Source organism: Nannospalax galili, unplaced genomic scaffold (genome assembly GCF_000622305.1).
Source record: "Nannospalax galili isolate Female #2095 unplaced genomic scaffold, S.galili_v1.0 scaffold1437, whole genome shotgun sequence".
NCBI lineage: Eukaryota > Metazoa > Chordata > Mammalia > Rodentia > Spalacidae > Nannospalax > Nannospalax galili.
Window position 1 is genome coordinate 1405485 of NW_008341050.1, and position 21632 is coordinate 1427116.

At 47.6% G+C, this 21632-nt stretch overlaps 1 protein-coding gene across 3 annotated transcripts in view; it reads left to right on the top strand.

The window, feature by feature from the left end:
- Positions 1 to 10428: 10428 nt before the first annotated feature.
- Positions 10429 to 21632, top strand: part of Dnajb12 (DnaJ heat shock protein family (Hsp40) member B12) — a 23384-nt gene continuing 12180 nt past the window's right edge. The window contains exon 1 of one of the 3 annotated variants that reach the window (XM_008836634.3): positions 10429 to 10655. In XM_008836634.3, coding sequence (XP_008834856.1) covers positions 10523 to 10655 — 133 coding nt within the window. In that variant the 5' untranslated portion in view covers positions 10429 to 10522. The remainder of the gene's footprint in view (positions 10656 to 21632) is intronic. The other 2 variants (XM_008836633.3, XM_008836632.3) reach the window with 2 other exon arrangements.

Consider the following 21632-nt stretch of genomic DNA (forward strand, 5'->3'; position numbering starts at 1 on the left):
ACACCCCTATACCCCGCAGCCCCGCTGGTGAGAAGAGGCCTTCCCAGGGGCCTAGGTGGCATGAGGCAGGGAGAAGGGACCATGAAGGGAGGAGCTGTGGATCTGACTCCAGTTGAGAGATGAAAAAAGTATGCTCGTGTATTGGTCTCTGGCTCCAGAATGGGAATGTTTATCAGCAAAGGTATTGTTCACCCTATTAAATATTACCTCTACTGACCAGCCTCCATGGTCTTCAAGGAGTATTCATCCTAGTGAGGTAAAACAGGAAGATTCCTACCTACTGAGAAGCAGGCAGGCCGCCTGATGCCAGCTTGCCAGTTCACAGCAGGCCTGCAGAGGAAATGGGTTTTCCTTTTAATACTTCATTTTATTTTACTTTTATGTGGAGTGTTTTGTCTGCATGCATCTAAGTGTACCCGTGTCATACAAGGCCCACAGAGGTCAGAGAGGGCATTGGATCCCCTGGAACTAAAGTAATGGATGGTTTTTAGCCACCACATGGGTGCTGGGAACTTAACCCAGGTCCTCTGCAAGAGCAGCCAGTGCTCTTAAGCGCTGAGCCATCTCTCCAGCCCCTTTTTTTTCTTTTAAACAGACCTATGAGTTGAGTAGGAGTTATGAAGGTCAGCAAACAGGAGTGACAGGCAGAATCGGAGTGTGCAAAGGTCCAAAAGCCAGATTCATCCGGGGAACTGAAATTCCAAAGTTCCCAGAACAGATTATGGAGTGGTTTTGAATTAAGATAGGGAGCCAAGTGTGGTAGCACATGCCTGTAATCCTAAATCTTGGGAGGCTTGGACAGGAGGATCACTGTGTGAGTTCAAGGCCAGCTTGATCTACACAGTGAGTCCCAGGCCATCCAGGGCTACATAGCAAGATCCTGTTAAAAACTAAAGGAGTATATGTGGGCATCCACATAATTCAGAAAAAATCATGATGGAAATTTGAGAGCTGGGCATGGCGAAGACCTTGCATGGCTGGGGCCCTGGGTTCAAACCCTAGCATCCCCCCAAAATTTTAAGTACTCAGAACTGAATATAATAATGGGAATACCACATATTAAGACTTAAGAACTAGACAGGCATGATGGCACACGGGAAGGGAGGCAGATACAGATGGATCTCTGTGAGTTCCAGGCCAGCCTGGGCTCCAGGGAGACAGTGTCCCAAATAGACAAAAAAAAAAAAAAAAAAAAAAAAAAAAAAAAAAAACAACTGAATATAATAGGCTAGGATGTAGCTCAGTGATAGAACACAAACAATATTCATGAGGCTCTGAGTTCAATTCCCTGCACAAAAAAAAGAAAAATGAAAAAATACTTGTGGGACATAACTAAAGAAAAACCTTAAAACTTCCATTACTGGGGCTGGAGAGATGGCTCAGCGGTTAAGAACACTGGCTGTTCTTGCAGAGGACCCACCCAGGTTTGAATCCCAGCACCCACATGGCAGCTAACAGCTGTCCCTGGCTCCAGGTCCAGGAGATCTGACACCCTCTTCTGACCTCCAAGGGCACTGCATGAAAGGTGCATTTGCATGCATGCAGGCAATACACGCATACACATAAAATAAAAATATTTTTAAAAACCTTCCACACTTATTTATAAAAGACAGACTGACAATGTGCTAAGCATCTGCCTCAAATTGAGGGGGCAATAATAGAACTGGGGAGATGTCTCTGTGAGTAAAGTACTTGCTACACAAGCCTGAAAACCTGAGTTTGGATCCCAGAATGCACATAAAAAGCCTGACCCAATAGCACAACAGACTGTAGTCCCAGTGCACTGCTAAGGGGGGACAGGAAACAGAGACAGGAGAATCCCCAGAAGTCTGTGGGTCAGCTAGCTTGGTGTATGCGTCAGTGAACAAGAGACTGTCAAAAAGATAAAAGGGGACAGATAGCCAAGGTTGTCCTTTGACCTCCACACCCAAGCAGTGGCACATGTGCATGGGCACATGCACACACACACACACACACACACACACAGAGCAAAAATAAGTTTAGGGAGATTCTGTAAAGGGTGCTGAGAAACTCAGGGCCTTGAGTGGGCTAGACTAATGCTCTACACTGAGCTACATCCACAGCCCATACTAGGATTGCTTTCAGTTTTATTTTTATTTAGGGGTTTGTTATATGTTAATATGTACAGGTGTGTGCAGGCACCTGTGAAGGCCAGAAGAGGGCATCAGATCCCCTGGAGCTAAACTTAAAGGTGGATGTGAGCAACCCAGTTTGGGCACTAGGAACCAAACTTTGTTCCTCTGCAAGAGCAGCAAGTGCTCTTAACCACTGAGCCATCTCTCCAGGCCTGAATTTTTTTTTTCTTTAGTCGTGGTTTCATGTAGCCCAGGCTGGCCTTGAACTCCCTATGTAGTCAAAGTAAATCTTGAACCCCTGATCTTCCTATCTCCATCTCCCAAGTGCTGGGATTACAGGCCTGGTTTTATGCTGTGCTGGAGATCAAACCCAGGGCTTCATGCTTGCTAGCCAAGCACTCTACCAATTTAGCTACATCCCCATCCCTAATTTTAGGGTTTTTTTTTAAAAAGATTTATTTTTATGTGTGTGTTTGCCTGCATGTATGTATGTATGCCATGTATGTGCCTAGTGCCCACAGAGGCCAGAAAGGGCAATAGATCCACTAAAGCTGGAGTTACAGGCAGTTGTGAGCTGCCATGTGAGTGCTGGGAACTGAACCAAACCAGGTCCTTGAAAGGGCAATGAGTGCTCTTAACCGCTAAGCCACCTCTCCAGCCCCATGTACTAGGAATTTTTTTTTTTTTCAGTCAGAGTCTGTGTAGCCTTAGCTGTGCTAGAGCTCACTATATAGACCAGGCTGGCCTTAAACTCTGAGAGATCTGCCAGCCTTTGCTTCCCAAGAGCTGGGATTAAAGGTGAGTGCCACCACACCTGGTCAATATTGGGAATTTTTTTTTATTGGTCTTTTATTGAGGCAAGGTCTCTCTGTGGTCCCAACTGACCTGGAACTCACTATGTAGACCAGGCAGGCCTCGAACTCACAGAGATCCGCCTGCTTCTGCTTCCCAAGTGCTGGGATTAAAGGTGTGTGCCACCATGTCCCAAGATACTGGAAATTTTTAAGTGCATAGAATTATGGATAATGTAACAGCTTAAGAATACTGTGAGCATCATCATGCCAGTAAATTTGAAATGTTTCCTAGATGATATCTTATCAAACAGATATAAAGGAAATAATCTGAGTAGACTACAATCATAATAACTTGAATCCATAAAAATCTATTCACAATAAAACGTGCCAAAGCCAGATGGCTTCATACTAAGGGAAGAGATGCAACCAGATTCTCTAGGACCCTACAATCCTGCTAAGTAGTTTGGGCCTCCATATTAATGATAATTAGGAGCCACTGAGGGGTCTGCAGTGTTCTTTCTTTTTTGCAGTGCTAATGTTGGACTCTAGAGTCTCCTGCATACCAGCCAAGCATATATCACCAGGCTGTGCTCCCAGGGTCCAACCCTGCATTTTGGAATGATGACTATTTGTGATGCATTAGGTAGACGGCCCCACCTGCCTCTGCCTCCCAAGTGCTGACTTAAGTAAGTTTTGAGCCCTGTGAGCTTTCAGGCCCTGTGCTCAGACCAGAGGGGAACATGGCAGTAAAGTCTCCATCTTGATTTGTTTGGGGAGCAGACACACACAAAGGACACCAGCTTTACAGGGTAGTAAAGGTGGTACCCATGGCGGATTCAGGCATAAATGATAGGAGAGCTCAAAGCAAGAAGGGTTCCTCGAGAATCAAGGCGGTTCCTCGAGAATCAAGGCACTTCCTCAGCCTCAGAGCCAGGTATCAGCCCCTGCAGGAAACCTTTCCACCCTTATATACAAAGGACAGCTCCCAACTGTGGGCCACATCTGGAGCTTATACTTGTCACACTTGCCAGTCCTGACTCACCAATCTACCTCCCCTACTAGGTTGGGCTCCCTGAGGTCAGGTTCTGCCCTTTGTGATGTGCCTTAGAATCGCTAAAGCTCTGCAGAGCCCAGCTTCCCATACAGATGCCATAATCACTAAGTTAAGTCTCTCACTCCACAAAAGGGATGGGGTTTGGGCTATGCCCTAAAGAATGCCTTTAATTCCAGCACTCAGGAGGCAGAGGCAGGTGGATCTCTGTGAGTTCCAGGCCAGCCGGGGGTACAGGGAGGGAGACCCTGTCTCAAAAAAAGACAAAGAAAAGAAAGAATTGGACAGATGGGAAAGATAACTGAGGACAAGCAGGCAGATGGGTGAAGAGCCATGTGTCAGAGACAAAAGGGATGGTGGGAGGTAGGAGGCTCCAGCAGTGGCACTGGGAATACCCAGGGAATACTGGGATAGCTGACACAGGCAGCCTAATGTAAGGGTATGCTCATGTCAGATGGCAAAATGAGGCAATGTGCTTTTCCAGTGATCTCTGGACAGTCACAGAGCAGGCAGTCAGGGAGCTTTGTCTTTTTAAGCCTCAGCTGTCCTGTTGGTAAGTTTCCAGGTTTTCCCTTAGATCAAAATCATGCATTTTGACGTAGGCATGGTATGACTGCCTGTAATTCCAGCATTTTGGAAGGCTGAGGCAGAGGATCACAGCAAGTTGAAGCCAGCCTGGGCTACAAAAAGAGAGCCTGTATTTTAAAAAGAAAAAAGGGGGTGGGGGTGCTAGAGAGATAGCTCAGTGATTCAAACCACTTCCAGAGGTCCCGGGTTCAGTTTCCAGCACCCACATGGTTGCTAAGAGCTTTCTGTAACTCAAGTTCCAAGGCATCCAGTGCCCTCTGTGGGCACTGCACACACATGGTGTACTTACATACATGTAGGCAAAGCACTCATACACTTAAAAATAAAATCTTCTCAAAAAGAAAAAAGAATGTAATTTCAAGTGATTCCCTGACAGCTGTTTCTTGATTTGAATAGGGTCTCACTCTGTAGCCCAGGCTGGCCTGGAATTTATTGTGTAGTTTAGGCTGGCCTTGAACTCACAGCAATCCTCCTGTCTCAGCCTCCAAAATGCTAGAATTACAAGTTTGGGCCACCATGTCCAATAAAGTAAGAACCAAAATGTTTAGCATGAACTCAGGAGTTATGACTTACTTCCCTGGCTTTGGACTGAGGACTCAGAGATGACAGCATAAGGGCTGCTTAGACCAGCCCTCAGGCCCCGCCTTCTAAACAACCCACTTTGGACAGAAGCAGTTCACATGGAGCCAGCCCAGGGTCTGGCTCAGGGATGAAGTGCCTGCTGGGTGCACTGTGCATGAGGCTCTGGGTTCTCAGCACCCCAGAAGGAAGACAAGAAGAAAGGAAGTGAGTGAGGCCAAGGGGAGAGAATGAGGGAGACAAAGGTAACCAAGCCTGCAGCAGAGGCGAGGGCAGAAAGGGAAGATGAGGCACAGAGTTCCATTCTAACCATAACAGCACATTCACCAGAGGACAGCCACCTCCAGATCCTTACTGATCCAGACCTGCCAATGAAGCCAGAACTGACTCTAGATTGAACTTTTTTTTTTTTTTTTTTTTGGTATTTTTGAGACAGGGTCTCCCTGTAGCCCCAGCTGTCCTAGAACTCACTATGTAGACCAGGCTGGCCTTGAACTCACAGAGATCGGCCTGCCTCTGCTTCCCAAGTGCTGCCTCTGCTTCCCAAGTGCTGGGATTAAAGGCGTGGACCACCACGCCCGGCTCTAGATAGAAATTTTAAATAAAGCTTTGCCATTTTATATGCAATGCAGGAAAAGAGGGAAGGCTTGCCAGCTGGTGACTGAGCAAACATCCAGGTCCTTAGCACACTGAAATGACAGGTTTTCCCAATGGTGTCCCCTCTTCACAGACTCAAGCACCTCATGGTCAGCAGAAAAGGAGCCTCTTGACATTCAGGAAATGAAAAAGAACTCAAGATACTTAGCAGGAGATGGGAAGATGGACATTAATAGTCCTAGGTCAATAAACCTTTCAAAAACCAACACCCCAATAATTTAACCAATAATACATTAGGAATCTGCCAATCTATTCAATTGTAGGGTCATCTTGTTAAGGAGGTGCTGATTTCTTCATTCCCAAGAGTCAAAAGAGTTTACAGGCCGGGCGTGGTGGCACATGCCTTTAATCCCAGCACTCAGGAGGCAGAGGCAGGTAGATCTCTGAGTTCAAGGCCAGCCTGGTCTACATAGTGAGTTCCAGGACAGCTGGGGCTACAGGGAGACCCTGTCTCAAAAAGACAAAAGCATTATATATGTGTTTGAAAATGTCAAAATGAAGGGCTGAGGATATGGCTCAATGGTACAGCATTTGCCTATCACGCACAATTCAATCACCAGAACTGAAAAACTGTCAAAAAAAAAGAGCTTACACTGGAGGCTGGAGAGATGGTTCAGCAGTTAACAGTTTTTCAGAGGACCTGAGTTCAGTTCTTGTGGTGGTCTGAATGAGAATGTCCCCCATAGGCTCCAAGTGTTTGGACATTTTGTCCATTTTGTGGTGGTATCCTGGGAGGTATTAGAAGGTGTGGCCATGTTGGAGGAAGCACTGGGGGAGGACTTAGAGAGTTCTTAAGCTTTGCCAGATTTCCAGTCACACTCTGCTTCCTGTGCCCTCCTGAAGATGTGATTGCTCGGCTTTCTGCTCCAGCTACCTCTGCACCATGCCTTCCCCGCCTTTGATCCCTCTGGAATCATAAGCCAAATAAACCCTTCCTTCTACAAGTTGCTTTGATCAGTGTTTTATCACAATAACAGGAAAGTAACTATTAGTTCCCAACACCAACCTCAGGTGACACAACTGCCTGTTACTCTAGCTCCAGGGATCCAGTGCCCTCTTCTGACCTTCACTCACAAGCACATACTCATACATAGATACAAATACATAAAATAAAAATCTTTTTTTTTTAATTTGCACAAGCAAAAAAAAATTTTTTTGCACAAAATCCCAGCACAGATATGGGGAAGGGGATAAGAAATCTTAACCCAACCTAAGAAATTTTTGGCAACTGATGGCTGCTGGGAGGGGCAGAAACACTGTCTTACAGGGATAGGACTCCTGGTGGGCCCAGTGGATGGACCCACACTGAAGGACATTTAGGGACACAAATCAGACTCTATAGGCTGTACTATATACATATATATATGTATATATGTATATGTGTGCATGTACATTAAATTGGGCCTGGGGGCAGTGGGGGGATGCATGCAGATAGAGGAGATCTAAATACCATCAAACTATATTCTATAAAAATATAATAAAAATTATAAAATGTATACTACTGCATGGCCCAAGAAAAAATGAAGTGTGGTTGGTGTAAGAAAAAAAGTTTGCACTGAAAAGGAACACTGGGAGGTCAAGCCTTGCTCCTTTGGGAATGGAGAAAATAAATGAAGAGAATATTCTCGTGCCTTTAACCTCCACACCTGCCAGCTAGCCTCTCCTAAAAATAATAAGTGTCCACATGTCTGTCCAAAGTCGAGCTCCTGCGGGTCGGGACACTCCCTGTGCCCCCAGATTTCATATAACTTCCCTCTCTTATTTGGATTATCAAAATTTCTCCCAATTAAATCATTCCTATCGGGGCTAGAGAGATGGCTTAGTGGTTAAGAGCACTGGTTGCTCTTGCAGAAAACGCAGGTTCAGTTCCCAGCACCCATATGTCTGCCAGCAACCAGCCATAACTCCAGTTCCAGGGGATCCAATGCCCTCTTCTGGCTTCTGAGGGCACTGCACACATGTGGTGTACTCATCCATGCAGGCAAAACATTCATACCCATAAAATAAAAATAAACAAAAAATTTAAATTTCAAAGGCAGAGTTCCAGCTCCAACTTCCTACCCTTTTTTTGAGGGGGGGGGGTTGCTGGGGATTGAAGCCAGGGCCACACATGCTAAGCACACCCTCCACTGCTGAGCTGTACCCTCAGCTCTCCAACTTCTTCCCTAAGTGCCACACATGCCCAATTTCCTAATCACCATTTGCATCACAAGTTGAACACGCCCCAAAACAAACAATACTGCTCCTGACAAACTGCTCCTTTGGTAGGCTTCCCCGCTTTAGCACACAGAAATTCTGTCCTCCTCCCACACAAGCCAAAAATATTCAAATCAACCAGAAATCCTCTCATTCTTCACACCTTTCCACTGCAGCAGTGAAAACTGTTTTCAGAATATGCCCAGAATTTAGCCAGCTGTGATGGTGCATGCCTTTAATCCCAACACTTGGGAGAGGCAGGAGGATCACCCCAAGTTCAAGGAAAGAAAAATGGTTTACATAGGAGACTTTGCCATACACCCCCCCAACACACACATACACACACACACACACACACACAAACTGCCATCAAATCTCACCTGATTATAACAGTAGCTCTTTAACCTTTCATTAGACTTACTGTAATAACTTCTTGCCAAATCCTATGTGAAAGTCCACATAATGTAAAGATTGAGAAATGACAATGTATTTGACCAAGTTTACGTCACTGATAACCTCCACAAGGTTACGGTCACAGCAGTAGGAGCCTGGACTGAACTGAGTTCTGACTGGGACTCCTATATTCTCCCTACAGTTTTTCTTTCTTTTTTTTTTTTTTTTTTTTTTTGACCCCACCATGCCCTTGAGAACAGCTAGAAGGTGAACCATTCCTAACAGAAGTTACTATTGTTTATCCCTGATAGCGCAAACGTGTCAGCAGTGAGAAAGAGAAGCTGGAAGTTCAGTCATGGGAAGCTCAGCCCTGGAGAGAAAGTTCAGTTGAGAACGCTGGCTGACTGCCTCAACTTCCCCAGTCAGTTTCTGCTGGGTGTTTGCAAGCCCAAAATTGATGATGTTTTCCTATCTATCAGTCATCTGTCTATGTATTGTCTATCTATCTCTAATACCTATCACTTTCTATTTATTCTTCTGCTTCGGCTAGCTATATGTTCAAAAAAACTCGCTCACCCAAAACCAGAAGTGTAGCTATTGTAGGTCATTCTCTGGACTGTACAGGTTTCGGTGTGTTTTCAACATGGGGACTTGCAGGCAAGCTGAGGTTATACTGACATGGATTTGAATCTCCACTAAAACCCCTATTCAACTGTCCAAAGTACCTAAAGTGAAGGTTTACCCACGTAAGAATGTGCATGTGGTGAAGAGAATACATACCTGTTACAATAAACCTGCTCAAAAGCCCATGGCTGGGTAGGTCACAGGTCCTCAGGAGGAACCTACTACTGAAGTTCTGCGAACTGGGCATGCTGCCAATCGGACTTGTAAGCATTTATCTTTATACCCACAGACTAGTGCTGCTCTCAACCTTGGTCAGCAAAGCTTCGTTTTGCAGTGGGTGATGGTTAATGCAGAGACTCATAACTGATCAAAGTATTGACAAGAAGTGACTGTTGAGTGCTCGGCCCTAAACAGGACATCTACATCACCTCCTCCAAGGCCCTGGAAGAGGGGGAAGCAGAAGAGGGGAAAGAAAGATTGTAAAAGCCAGAGGATGGGGAGGAGCACTGTGAAATGTTGTAGCCTCGAACTCACAGAGATACACCTGCCTCTGCCTCCCAAGTGCTGGGATTAAAGGCGTGTGCCACCACGCCCGGCTGTTTTTCTCTTTCTTAATCCTGTAATAACTCACCAGGAAAATCCCCATTCTGAGCCTTTGCATTTGCCGTTCCTTCTACCTGAGCTACCCTTACACCAGACGGTCCCGTGTACCTGTTTCTCCAGAATTCAGATGCCTGTAAAATGAGCTTCCGAGAGCTCCCGTGGTCCGTTCCCATGTTCCCCCAATCCGCTCTAATGTGCCCCCTCTTTCTTAATCCTGTAATAACTCACCAGGAAAATCCCCATTCTGAGCCTTTGCATTTGCCGTTCCTTCTACCTGAGCTACCCTTACACCAGACGGTCCCGTGTACCTGTTTCTCCAGAATTCAGATGCCTGTAAAATGAGCTTCCGAGAGCTCCCGTGGTCCGTTCCCATGTTCCCCCAATCCGCTCTAATGTGCCCCTCGCTCCGGCGCCCCCCACTACTTAAAATAGCACCTCTTCGCCTTGATCCCTGTACTCTAAGTTATTTTCCTTGACTGTATTATGATCCGAATGCATCCGTTTTACTGGATGTCTCCCCGTCCCTAAACACACTAGCCTGTAAGTTCCATGAGGACAGGGACTTTGTCTTGTACACCACTTCCCCAACACACAACACTGCCTGACATACAGTGCTGAATACTCGTAAATATGTTTTCAAGGAGCAGCCTGCCTTCAACTGGAACGCACAAAGCTACTCGAAGAACGTGCGTGCATACTCAACCTCAAGACGTGAGCTCTAGAGCTCTGGCGCGGTCCAGTACCACCGAACGCAATGCCCCTTTCTTAGGAGACATACTGTAGGGCTTCCGCCCCGGCCCAACCCTCACTCAAAGCCCGGAAGGAGGGGCGAAGGGTTATGTCATCCTTCCGCGCCGGCCGGCCCCGCGACGCGCCGGCGACTGGCGCAGCCCTTCCCTCGCCCGGCCTCCCCCTCCCTGGTTCCGCGCTCTGGTTCCGCCATGGAATCCAACAAGGATGAAGCCGAGCGCTGTATCAGCATCGCCCTCAAGGCCATCCAGAGCAACCAGGCTGAGCGGGCGCTCCGCTTCCTGGAGAAGGCGCAGCGTCTGTACCCGACGCCGCGAGTTCGCGGTGAGTGGGGGGCGCCAGAGCGAGGGGCACATTAGCACGGATTGGGGGAACATGGGAACGGACCGACGGGAGCAATGGAGGAGGGGGAGGGGTGGCGAGGCGCGGCTACGCCTGCGCACTGGTGCGCTCGGGGGCTGCTGGGATTTGTATTTTCGGTGTCGCGCCTCTGTGGGATGCTGGACACCTGGAGACGCCGATGGCTTAGCTTGTCAGGCCCTTCTGGTGCTTGTGGAACCCTCTGGAATAGAAGGTTTCTAGGAAGGTTTCTATGACGGCAGATCCGGAGACAGGCACACACCAGGAAGCGAAGTCGAACTACTTTTCCCAGGAGGCTGTTCGGTGGCCCAGGGCCAGGTGCCGGCCTGGGAAATATATAGTTCGGGAAAATAAACATAACTCCATTCTGGTGGAGAAGGGGTTCTAGAGAGGGAAAGAATTCCTGGAAAGGCACTTCCGGAACCTTACTCACTCGAGTCAGAGATTCCCTTTCCGAGAGAAGAGCCACTCCAGCACCTGGGAGCCTGCCCTGTGACTGGGTCCTCCCGCCGCCTCTTCACCGCCCATGAGCTTCGGGGCTTGTTGGAGATCCCAGCCTCAGCCACCCCCCATCCCACCTTCCACCTCATCAGGTCATCGGTGGCTGGTCCTATGGACTGTGAAGCTGCTGAGTGCCAGGCCCCTGAGTGACCCGGGACTGAGTCCTCCCAAACCAGGGAGGGACTAGTGAGCTTGTCAGGACTGCTCATTGCCTCCTTTTCCCTGTCGGCCCTCCCTCTTTCGTGTTTCTGTAGCCATAGTTTTAACAGAAAAATGTCTAAATGCCAGCTGGAAAAGAAAAAGACTCAGGGTTTGTGCCTTCACTGATAACAACCTAGTTAACTCAGGAGTAGCAGACAGGCAGAATTAAGAGGCCCAGGTCTCATCATGACTGCTGCCATTTAACATTTGTGAGTTTGGGTTTCTCATCTGGAAGTTTAGAGAGTTGGTGAAGATAATGTGCATAACAGGAACAGTCATAGAGCTTTTCTGGGTAGAAAGCTCTTTCACATGTTTTATCACTTGATCCTGTCATGTTGGGGAAACAGCACCATCATCTTTTCTGTAGATGAGGAACCATCTCAGCAATAAGGGACTTGCAATATCACACAGCTAGATATTGGAAAGCCCTGAGACTCGGTAAATGTTTATTGAGAGAATGAAATGCCTCCTCACCTCCCTGCCCTCATGTGAAATGGAGAAAGAGTTGCTGGCAGAAGAGGCGCCTGGACACCTGAACTTTCCTCCCTCCTGACTGTGCAGTTTGATCTTTGGCCTGTTCACCTCCTCTTGGAGAGAGTTTCAGCCTGTATTTGCCAGAACTGCTGGGGTAACCTCAGGGTGCTCCCTTGTGAACTAATTCCCTGTCTATAAACAGGGAGCACAGTGGAGTACAGGTCTTTCAGCTGTCAGAATTTCATCTGACTGCTGCTGGGGGCTGAAGTGCAGTCAGAAAAGAGAAGAATAGGGCCTGTGGGGCATGGCCTCAGGCCTCCCGTGCTCGTTCAGGGACCTGAAGGAGTGCCTGCCTGGGGCTTCGGACTGGAATTTTGTCAAGCACAACAGTCACCTGCTGGATATTTGAAAAAGTTTTTATTACATTTTGTATCTGTGTATATGTGTGGGGGACTCCAGTGCCCATGTGTGCTGTGGTTTGCTTTATAGAGGTCGGTACAACTTGTGGGCATCACTTTTTTCCTTCCATGGTTTGGGTCCCAGGGACAGGACCCAGGTCATCAGACTTAGGGGCAAGCACCTTTACGTAGCTGAGCCATCTCACCAGCCCACCTACTGGATATTTGTCATGTCATTACTGTTCAGGATAGAATATCTGCCTTATCTGCATAAACTTTACCTCGTACTGACAGCAGCACTGAGCTGAGCTGACAGGAACCTAAGGCTTGTTTAGACCTGGAATAGGGAAATCTTCGTTAACAAATATTAGGTGGTTGTCTATACTGGATGTTTTGGGTTCAAGTTCATTCCAGCATTCCAGGTATTCATTCAATGCAATGGATTGTTGCTGGGTTTAGCAGCCCATGCCTGTGATCCCAACACTCAGGAGGCTGAGGCAAGAGGAGATTGTCCCAAGTTTGAGGTCAGCCTGGGCTACATAGCCAGATCCTGTCTTTAAAAGGGGGACGAGGTGGGTGTGGTGGCACACACCTTTAATCTCAGCACTGAGGAGGCAGAAGCATTTGGATCTCTTCTACATATCAAGTTCCAGACCAGTTGGGGCTACGAGAAAAGAAAAGAAAAAAGGTGGGGAGACTGATTTCTGTTGAGGATCTGTTTTGTTTTACTTGCAGAGTTCTCTGCGTAGTGCTAAGTGATACACATAGAGCAATATTGGCAAAATCCTCAAAGAAACAACATATGGAGAACAAATACTACAGGGCAAAAGATAATAACTCTGATTTAACAAAAATTAGGCGCAGTTGCTGAGGACCTAAGGTGGTCATGAAAAATCCAGTCCCTCCTAGGACAAATGTAATTTCTTGCTATATGCAAAATATGGATCCTTAAATTTACAGACAAGTATCCCAGTCATTACCAATCAAAGTAGCTTCTTTTTCAACAGACAGATTATTACAGAGTTTTACCACTGGTCACACGCAGAGATTCTCCGTGAATTGCCCAAGCCTAAGTGGCACGTTTAAGATGCAACCTCTACACCTAAGACTCAGGAACATAGAACAAGGGATGAAAAGAACACTAATGCATCTTTCAGTTCTCATCAATGAAGCTCCCTCATGCAATAGAGGACCAGGAACACAAAAGGCCACAAATGGCCAAAACACAGAGACTAAGAGTTTGCAGAGTGTGAGTCCTTAGGTCTCCCATATTGAGGTCCACCCACCCAGGGCTCAGGACCATTTCGGAAGAGGGGGTGGAAAGGTTGTAAGAGCCAGGGAAGAAGTGTGTGACCATATGGAAAGAGTCCTACAGGCACCTGGGACCCTTCTCTTGCAAGCCTACAGCAATGGTGTCACCATGTACAAGACCCATGAAAACTTAGGCAGACAAAAACTCAGCAAAGAACTGTGGAAATGAACAGCAAGCCCCGATCTTAGTCAAAGAATTATTGGCAGCTGATTACTTCTGGGTAGGAAGAGCTGATCTTCTTGAAGAGAGAGACTCTAAATAGGCTGTCTAAACCCCGGTGGATGAACTTGCACTGAGGGATGTCTCAGGACACTAACTTTACATAATAGGCCTTAATACAAATGACAGAGTGTAGGAACTCCAGTGGGGGCGCTATGGGAGTGTGTCAAAGGGGAAGGGGATATAAAGATGATTTTATGTATGAAATACACAAATGTTCAATAAGAAATTATTTTAAAAAAAGAAAGAAAAATCCGGTCCCTGCCGTCTGTGGGTTCACAGCCTTGCAAACATAGGAATACAGGACTTAGGAGGAGGTAGAAGATAATCTCTGATCATTATAGCATAAGTGCTGTTGGGAGTGCTATAATGAGGGCACACAATATCTCCAGAAGGAAGGGCTTCAGGCTTTAAGACAGGAGGCAGCAATTGAACTGCACTTTGTAGGAAGGTATGCGAAAGACATGCTGGGAAAAGACATGGAAACCAGAAATTGTAAGAGGTTTGGGCAGAGATTATGTATAGGAAAATTTAGAGGGAGGGGAGGTAGGAATCTATAGAAGATTCAGGTTGAAAGGTAAAATGGGGCCAGATTATGAATTCCTTTCTTGCCAGAACAAGATATTTTCATATTATCCTGTGGTGAGGAAACCAGGGACGTTTTGTTTGTATGGAGAAGTTTTGTTTGCTGGGGATCCGTCATACCCGCCACTGAGCTCCACCCCCTGGCCAGTCAGTGAAGTTTTAGATGATAAGAATAAGATATGGGAAGGTAAGCGTGGTGCTCACCTGTAATCCTAGAACCTGAGACATGGAAGATCAAGAGTTACAAGCCAGCCTGGGCTACATAGCTAGTATGAGTTCAAGGCCAGCCTGAGCTACATGAGGCCCTGTCTTAAAGAAAACAAAGAAGGGATATTTTTCTTAAAGGAAAAGCATGAGGCTGGGTATGGTGGTGGTGCAGGCCAGCAGCGAGGAGACTGAGGCAAGAGATTATGGTTTTGAGGCCAACCTGGGCTATGTTATAGCAAGACTCTACCTCTAAAAAAGGTGAGCAAGAAGGGGAGAACAGCCTCAAAGGTTAATGAGAGGGACGAGAAACATGAAAGAGAAATCTGGTTGAGGGGTGACGGGCTTGAATAGGTTTGACATGAGGGTCTGAGATGGGAGACGGGGTAAGGAGGAAACCATGGGAAGTGGACGTGAAGAGCTTTCACGTGATGCTGGAGAGAATTAGATGCATACTGGGGAACCTTTGTGACCCAAAATAGCTGAAGCCGAAGAACTAGATGGGAAGGGCCAATGGGATATTCCTGGAGAGCCTCCAGGTCAGAGCCCAGGGGCAAGATCCAGGGTCCACTGAGAGACTGGTGTTACCAGTTTGTTGGAGCTCTTTGGAGATGGGCACAGCCGAGGTCACTACTGTGGGGAAAGGGTGGAACGTGGCGAAACAGTGGCTTCGTGGACAACCATGGGCCACCCCTGCCCTTGGCCAATGGGCAGAGGCAGAAGAATCAGGGGAGTGAGGTGGAACAACAACAGAAGCAGCAGCCCCAAGAGAGTAGTGGCCGTAGCCATGGAGAGGTTGAGGTGCCGTGCTGTCAGGTGCTGCAGTGCCCATGTGGGAAAGGGACACGTTGAAGAATAGAAGGAGCGGGAGGGAGAGCATGGGTGGAGGCACTGATCTTGGAGTAGTGAAGGACAGGAAGGGAGGGGTCGGGTGATGGGAGGCTCTGTCTCCATGGAAAGGATGAGAGGGGCTTGAAGCTCCTGCTGTAGGAGGCAGGACAGGGAGGCACTAAGGCTGGACAGTTGTGTTGTGGAGCAGGAGCAAGGCTGCAGCTTTGAGGCCACCGCAGAGGTGATGGAGCCAGCATCTTTTTCTGGGAGTTTCAATCCAGCACCTGTCTGCCTGGTTGTCATTGGTTGGTTGACTGATGCTTAGCGATGTGGTGGAAGGAAGTAGGCATAGGCATGGTGGCACACACCTGTAATTCCAGCACTTGGAAGGCAGACACAGAAGGCCAAAGGATCATAAGTTCCAGGAAGAATCTGCAAGAATCTTTCTCAAACAAGAAGATAGCAGGTTTGCCAGGAAGCTCATGAGCATCCCTCTAGACCTGTTTCCGTAGCACAAAGGGAGTTGGCCCGACTCTGCATCTCATCCTCCCTGAGGGTCTATGAAATGGCTGACAAGGGGTCCAGGCAGAGCTGGGGAGGCCACACTGGGAAGGGAGAGAGAATTCTAGAACTGGGCAAGGTTCAGGGTGGATTGTCCATTTACTGCGCTCCCAACCTTTCCATTCACTCTCTTTCACTGAATCTCATTTGCCCCTCCTGGCAGCCCAGGGCAGGGACAGTGGGTCCACTGAGGAACTGACTGTGGCAGCAGGGGCACACAGCTGAGTACCAAAGGCCTCAGACCCGTCTGTCTCCAGCCCCAGGCACTTTCTTCATTCTGACCTCTTTCCTTGACTCACTCTGAGTGCCACAGGCACTCAGCTATTCCCTAAGAACAAAAGTGGCAGGGAAGGTCATTTGTGACATGTGCCGGCTCTGTGCTAAGCTCTGGTTGCACCTGCACCTCCCTCACTCGGTCCTTAGAAGGGAGATGCTCTTCTGTCCAGAGAAGCTAAGTTAACTTGTCTAGTATGACCCCGCCAGCAAGTGGCAGACCAGGTCTGAGCCAGCCAGGCAGCTGGCCCCAGACTGGTGGCTGTGGCTGAAATCTTCCACTTGTACATCAAGTGCCCCACAGCTTTCACTTCTTCCCAATTTCCCATCTTTTTTGATTAATTGGGGGTTTTTCCTTCAAATTAATTTATTTCTGAAACAACAGGTTCTCACTATGGTGCCTAGGCTGGCCTCAAACCCCTGGGCCTCAGCAATCTGCCCACCTCAGCCTCCTAAGTAACCGGGACCACAGCTTGCACCTCTACATCCCGCTGGTTTACTGGGAGTGCAGAAGCAGGGCTAACGTAAGCTGCTCTGTTACCTAACTCTTTTGTGTCATTATTCTTTGTCAATTGCCACTGTGTCACAAGGGCTGTCATGATGAGTCAGGTTGAGACTGTCACATGCCACAGGCCTGTTGGGGGCATCCAGGCCAGTGAGAGACCTACTTGCCAGCAACCAGAAGTCTTTAGTTTTCAGTGCAATCTGGAACTTTCTCTGTGACTCAGAGCACATACATTCTTCTTTGGGTTCTTTTCTGCAGTGTAGAATTAAAGTGACTGACCCCATGGAACTGCTTCCAGAATCTTCCCTGAGAAGAACTGAAGCAAACAGGTGCCATCTCTGGCTATGTTGATTATATTACTGGTGACATTGCTCTTAAGACATGTATGTCAGGCTCAGCCTAGACCACAGGGAACTTCCAAAGAAACCAAAACAGGCAATTTCTTTAAAACCCATGGGGAACCAGAGAAAAATAGAATCTTCTCTGCCTTGAGGCCAGCCTCCTTTGTCTGCCGGTTTCTTCCTTTGCCATCTACAGGTGCCTGGCAGCTCATGGCACTGCTGAGGGCTGAGATTTGGCTGCTAAGCCTTGTCCTAAGCCATGAGCCACCCCTAGCCCAAACCTGTGGCTCCCCTCTCCTCCCCAGACAGCCGGCTCTCATGGCCACTTCATACCCCAGGTCATGATATTTTGAACTTGACTCCATGCCAGTCTCCCAGCCCATGCTTGCACAGCTTATCTTATTTCATCTTCATACTGTCACTTGGAGGAAACTAAGGTGCAGACAAGTATCGGATCAGCCAGGGTCGTGGCAGAGCTGAGACCTGAATCTGGCCTGTGAATCAGCATCTCTTCTATATGTGGAGAGACACGGCCATCTGGAGCTCCTCCATCAGACACATATATAGTCAGGGATAACAAGAGTTAGAGCAGGGACTTGCAGCTGGGGTTCACACGTACCTCTGCCACTCAACACCTGTGTGACCATCAGTGGCAGTGTTGCCACAGCACCTTGTCCCTGTGGTGGAGTGGCAATAGGCGATGCCACCTACCTTCTGAGGCTGTGGTGGTCACATGAGCTAATTTGTGTGCACTGTGATGGTGCCTGCCTGACACACAGTGAACTCAGAAGTAGAAGCGGCTATTGCAAGTTAGGTGTGGTGGTGCACGCCTGTGATCCCAGCACTTGTGAGGACCACTGTTTGGAGGCTAGCTGCAACTGCATAGCAAAACTCTGCCTCAAGAACAAGAGAGAAAAAAATGGTTACTACTAATCCTGTTGGTCTATTTTTGTTTATTTGAGATAGGATCCCTACTATGTGGGCCAAGCTGGCCTTGAACTCACTGTGTAGCTCAGGCTGGCCTCAAACTCCAAATCCTCCTGTCTTAGCCTCCCAAAAGCTAGGATCATGGATGTGCGCCACTGTTCCTCACTAGTAATTCTCTTCTCAGTGCCCGCTTGGCTCAGTCACACAAGCCCCACCCCCTCGTGACACAAACTCTACTGTCAGCAGCTCCTGGGTTTGAACTGCCAGCCACAGGAGATAGTACAAGTTTTCTACAGTGAGGCAGCTATGACTGGGGTACAGAGGTCCACCTGAGCAAGCCCAGTGCTCTGATCCCAGCAAGCCCTGAGAGAGGCCTAACCATATTGTGGGGGGAAGGTGTCTGATACCCAGCACAGTGCTGTGACCAACTCACCTGAGAAGGGAGCTGGCCCTGGTCCGAGTTGTGCTACTGTCTTTCTTTGTCACAGGCATCCTGAGTCCCAAGAGTCCAGGTACCAGACTTCCCAGGAGCCTGTCAGTAGCTTTGGGATTTACTAGCCAGGGCACTGTAGCCTCCTATGACAGAGTTTGCCGGGGATTTGGGCCACTGAGTCAAGAGGAACCAAGGACTCAAATTTGAATCACCACAACCTGTCTTAGGATGACAGTGAATACCTCATAGACCCCCAAGCACTGAAGTAGAATATTTGACAAGACCAGCTGCTTAAAAAATGTAACAGTTGCCAGGCGTGGTTGTGCATGCCTTTAATCCCAGCACTCGGGAGGCAGAATCAGGTGGATCTCTGTGAGTTCAAGGCCAGCCTGGTCTACATAGTGAGTTCCAGGACAGCTGGGGCTACAGGGAGACCGTCTCAAAAAGACCAAAAAAAAAAAAAAAAAAGGAAAAAAGTAACAGTAATAAATGGGGTGTGGTGGTGAACATCTGTAAACCCAGCATTCAGGAGTAGAGGCAGTCCTCAGCTACATAGAAAATTTGAGGCCAGCTTGGCCTACATTAGACTGTCTCAATAAATAAGTAAAATATACCAGTAGGGCTGGGGGATAGCTTCACAGGAGAGTGCTTGCCTTGCATGAACAAGGCCTTAGGTTCAAGCTAATTTGTGTCGAGTACCACAAAAAAGAGAATAGAAAGGAGCACACGTGAGTTCCTCCTGAGTATCTCTCCATCCCTGGTCTGGGGAAACTTACACATTCCTCCTCACTGCTGTCTGCCCTCCTAGCCAGTCCCCGAACCAGGCTGCTAACATCCCCACAGTAGGGCACTCTGCCATCACCACACTCAGCTGACTGTCTGTTGAACACACTTTGGATTTAAAGTATTTAAAGTGCAGGCTGAAGCTGTTGTTTGGTGGCAGAGTGCTTGCCCAGCATACATGAGGTCCATGTTTGGTCCCCAACACTGCAAAAAATAAGATATATTAAATAAACATGAAGCTGGGTGAGGTGGTGTATACTAGCAACTCCAGTACTCAGTAGGCAGAGGCAGGGGATCAGGAGTTAAGGTTTTCCTTGATTATATAGTGAGTTCAAGTCCAGACTGAGCTACATGAGACCCTGTCTCAAAAAAAGTGCATGAGGGGCTGGAGAGATGGCTCTGCGGTAAAGAGCACTGGCTGCCCTTGCAGAGGGCCCAGGTCCAATTCCCAGCATCCACATGGAAACTAACAATCATTCATAACGCCAAGGGATCCGATGCTCTCTTTTGACCTCTGTGGGCACCGCATGATATGGGTGCACTTACACACATGCAGGCAATACACTCATACACATAAAATAAAATAATATATATATATATATATGTATTTTAAAGTCTTTGAGACAGGGTCTCCCTGTAGCCCCAACTGGCCTAGAACTCACTATGTAGACCAGACTGGCCTTGAACTCACAGAGGTCCACCTCCCTCTGCCTCCTAAGTGCTGGAATTAAAGGCCTGTGTCACCATGGCCAGCTACAAAATATTTTTAAATGCAAAGTATAATACCCTATGCTGTATAATTATACACTTTAAAAGGGTTAATATGGGGGCTGTGAAGATGTCTAAGTCAGTAAAGTACTTACCACACAAGAATGAAGACCTGAGTTTAGATCCCCAGTACCCTTGTAAAAGCCCAGGTCCTGCAGTACATGCTTGTAACCCCAGCCCTGGAGGGGCTGGGGTGATGTCACTGACCAGCCAGTTAGCCAAATCAGCAGGTTCAGTGAGAGACCCTGTCTCAAAAAATACTGTGAAGTCAGGTGTGGTGGCGCATGCCTTTAATCCCAGCACTTGGGAGGCAGAGGTAGGTGGATCTTTGTGAATTTGAGGCCAGCCTGGTCTACATAGCGAGTTCCAGGTCAGCTGGGGCTGCAGGGAGACCCTGTCTCAAAAAAAACAAAACAAAAAAATATTGTAATAGTGATTAAGGAAGGCACTTGATATCCACCTCTGACCTACACACACACACACACACACACACACACACGTGCGTATATGCACATACACATAAGGGTTAAGATAGTGAATATCACTTAACTAAAAGGAAATAATGCTATTAAATATAAACTAGGAACACTGAACAGTTTATAACCCTGATGTACTATGTTAGCAAACATTTAAACTCGGAAACATTCAAATTAACATTGATTTCGACTTAGTATTGGTTTTGTACTGGTAGCGTTCACTTAATAGTAAAGCATTTTGAAGACCGAGCAAAAAACAGAGAACACGCCAGGAAATGGCGCAGTGGAATGAGTATTTTAGATATTCAGTATGTGGCGCACTGCCGAGAAGGAAGTGTCCAGATTAGAATGAATTCAGTAGGAAAAACTGATTCACAAAAGAACAAAGCGTAGAAACCATACAAGCGCATTGAAAGCAACTGTAAAGTTACATTGAGCTGGGCATGCTGGAGCACACCTGAAATCGAGCGCACGGGAGGCAGGAGGATGAGGAGTTTGAGGCTGGCCTGGCCTGTAAGACTCTGTTCCAAAAACAATCATAGCAACAAAAGTAAAAGTAACAGCTCTAAACCAAGTACTGCTGTGTTTGTGTGTGTGTGTGTGTGTGTGTGTGTGTGTGTGTGCGCGCGCGCTTGCATGTGCTCGTGCACACATGTTCACATGCCACAGTTTGTGGTGGAGGTCAGAGGACAATATGCAGGAATTGATCCTCTCCCTCCACCATTTAGGTCCTAGATCAAACTCAGGTCATCAGTCTTGGCTGCAAGCACTTTTACTTGCTGAGCCATCTCACAAGCCCCTCTTTTGGTTTTTTTTTCTGAGACAAAGTCTCAACATAGCCTAGGCTGGCCTCAAACCCCCTATGTAGTTGAGGATAACCTTGAAGTTTGTGATACTCCTATCTCCACCTTCTGAGCGCTGGGACCACAGGAGCGTGCCATCATGCCCGTCTTAGGCAGCACTAGATGCATGGTAGGCAAACACTTTACCAAATGAGCCACAGTCCCCCAAGGGTTATTTTTGAAGACTGTTAAAATTCTGCTTAATTGGGGCTGGAGAGATGGCTCAGTAATTAAGAACACTGGTTGTTCTTGCAGAAGACCCAGGTTCGAATCCCAGCACCCACATGGCAGCTCACAACTGTCTGTA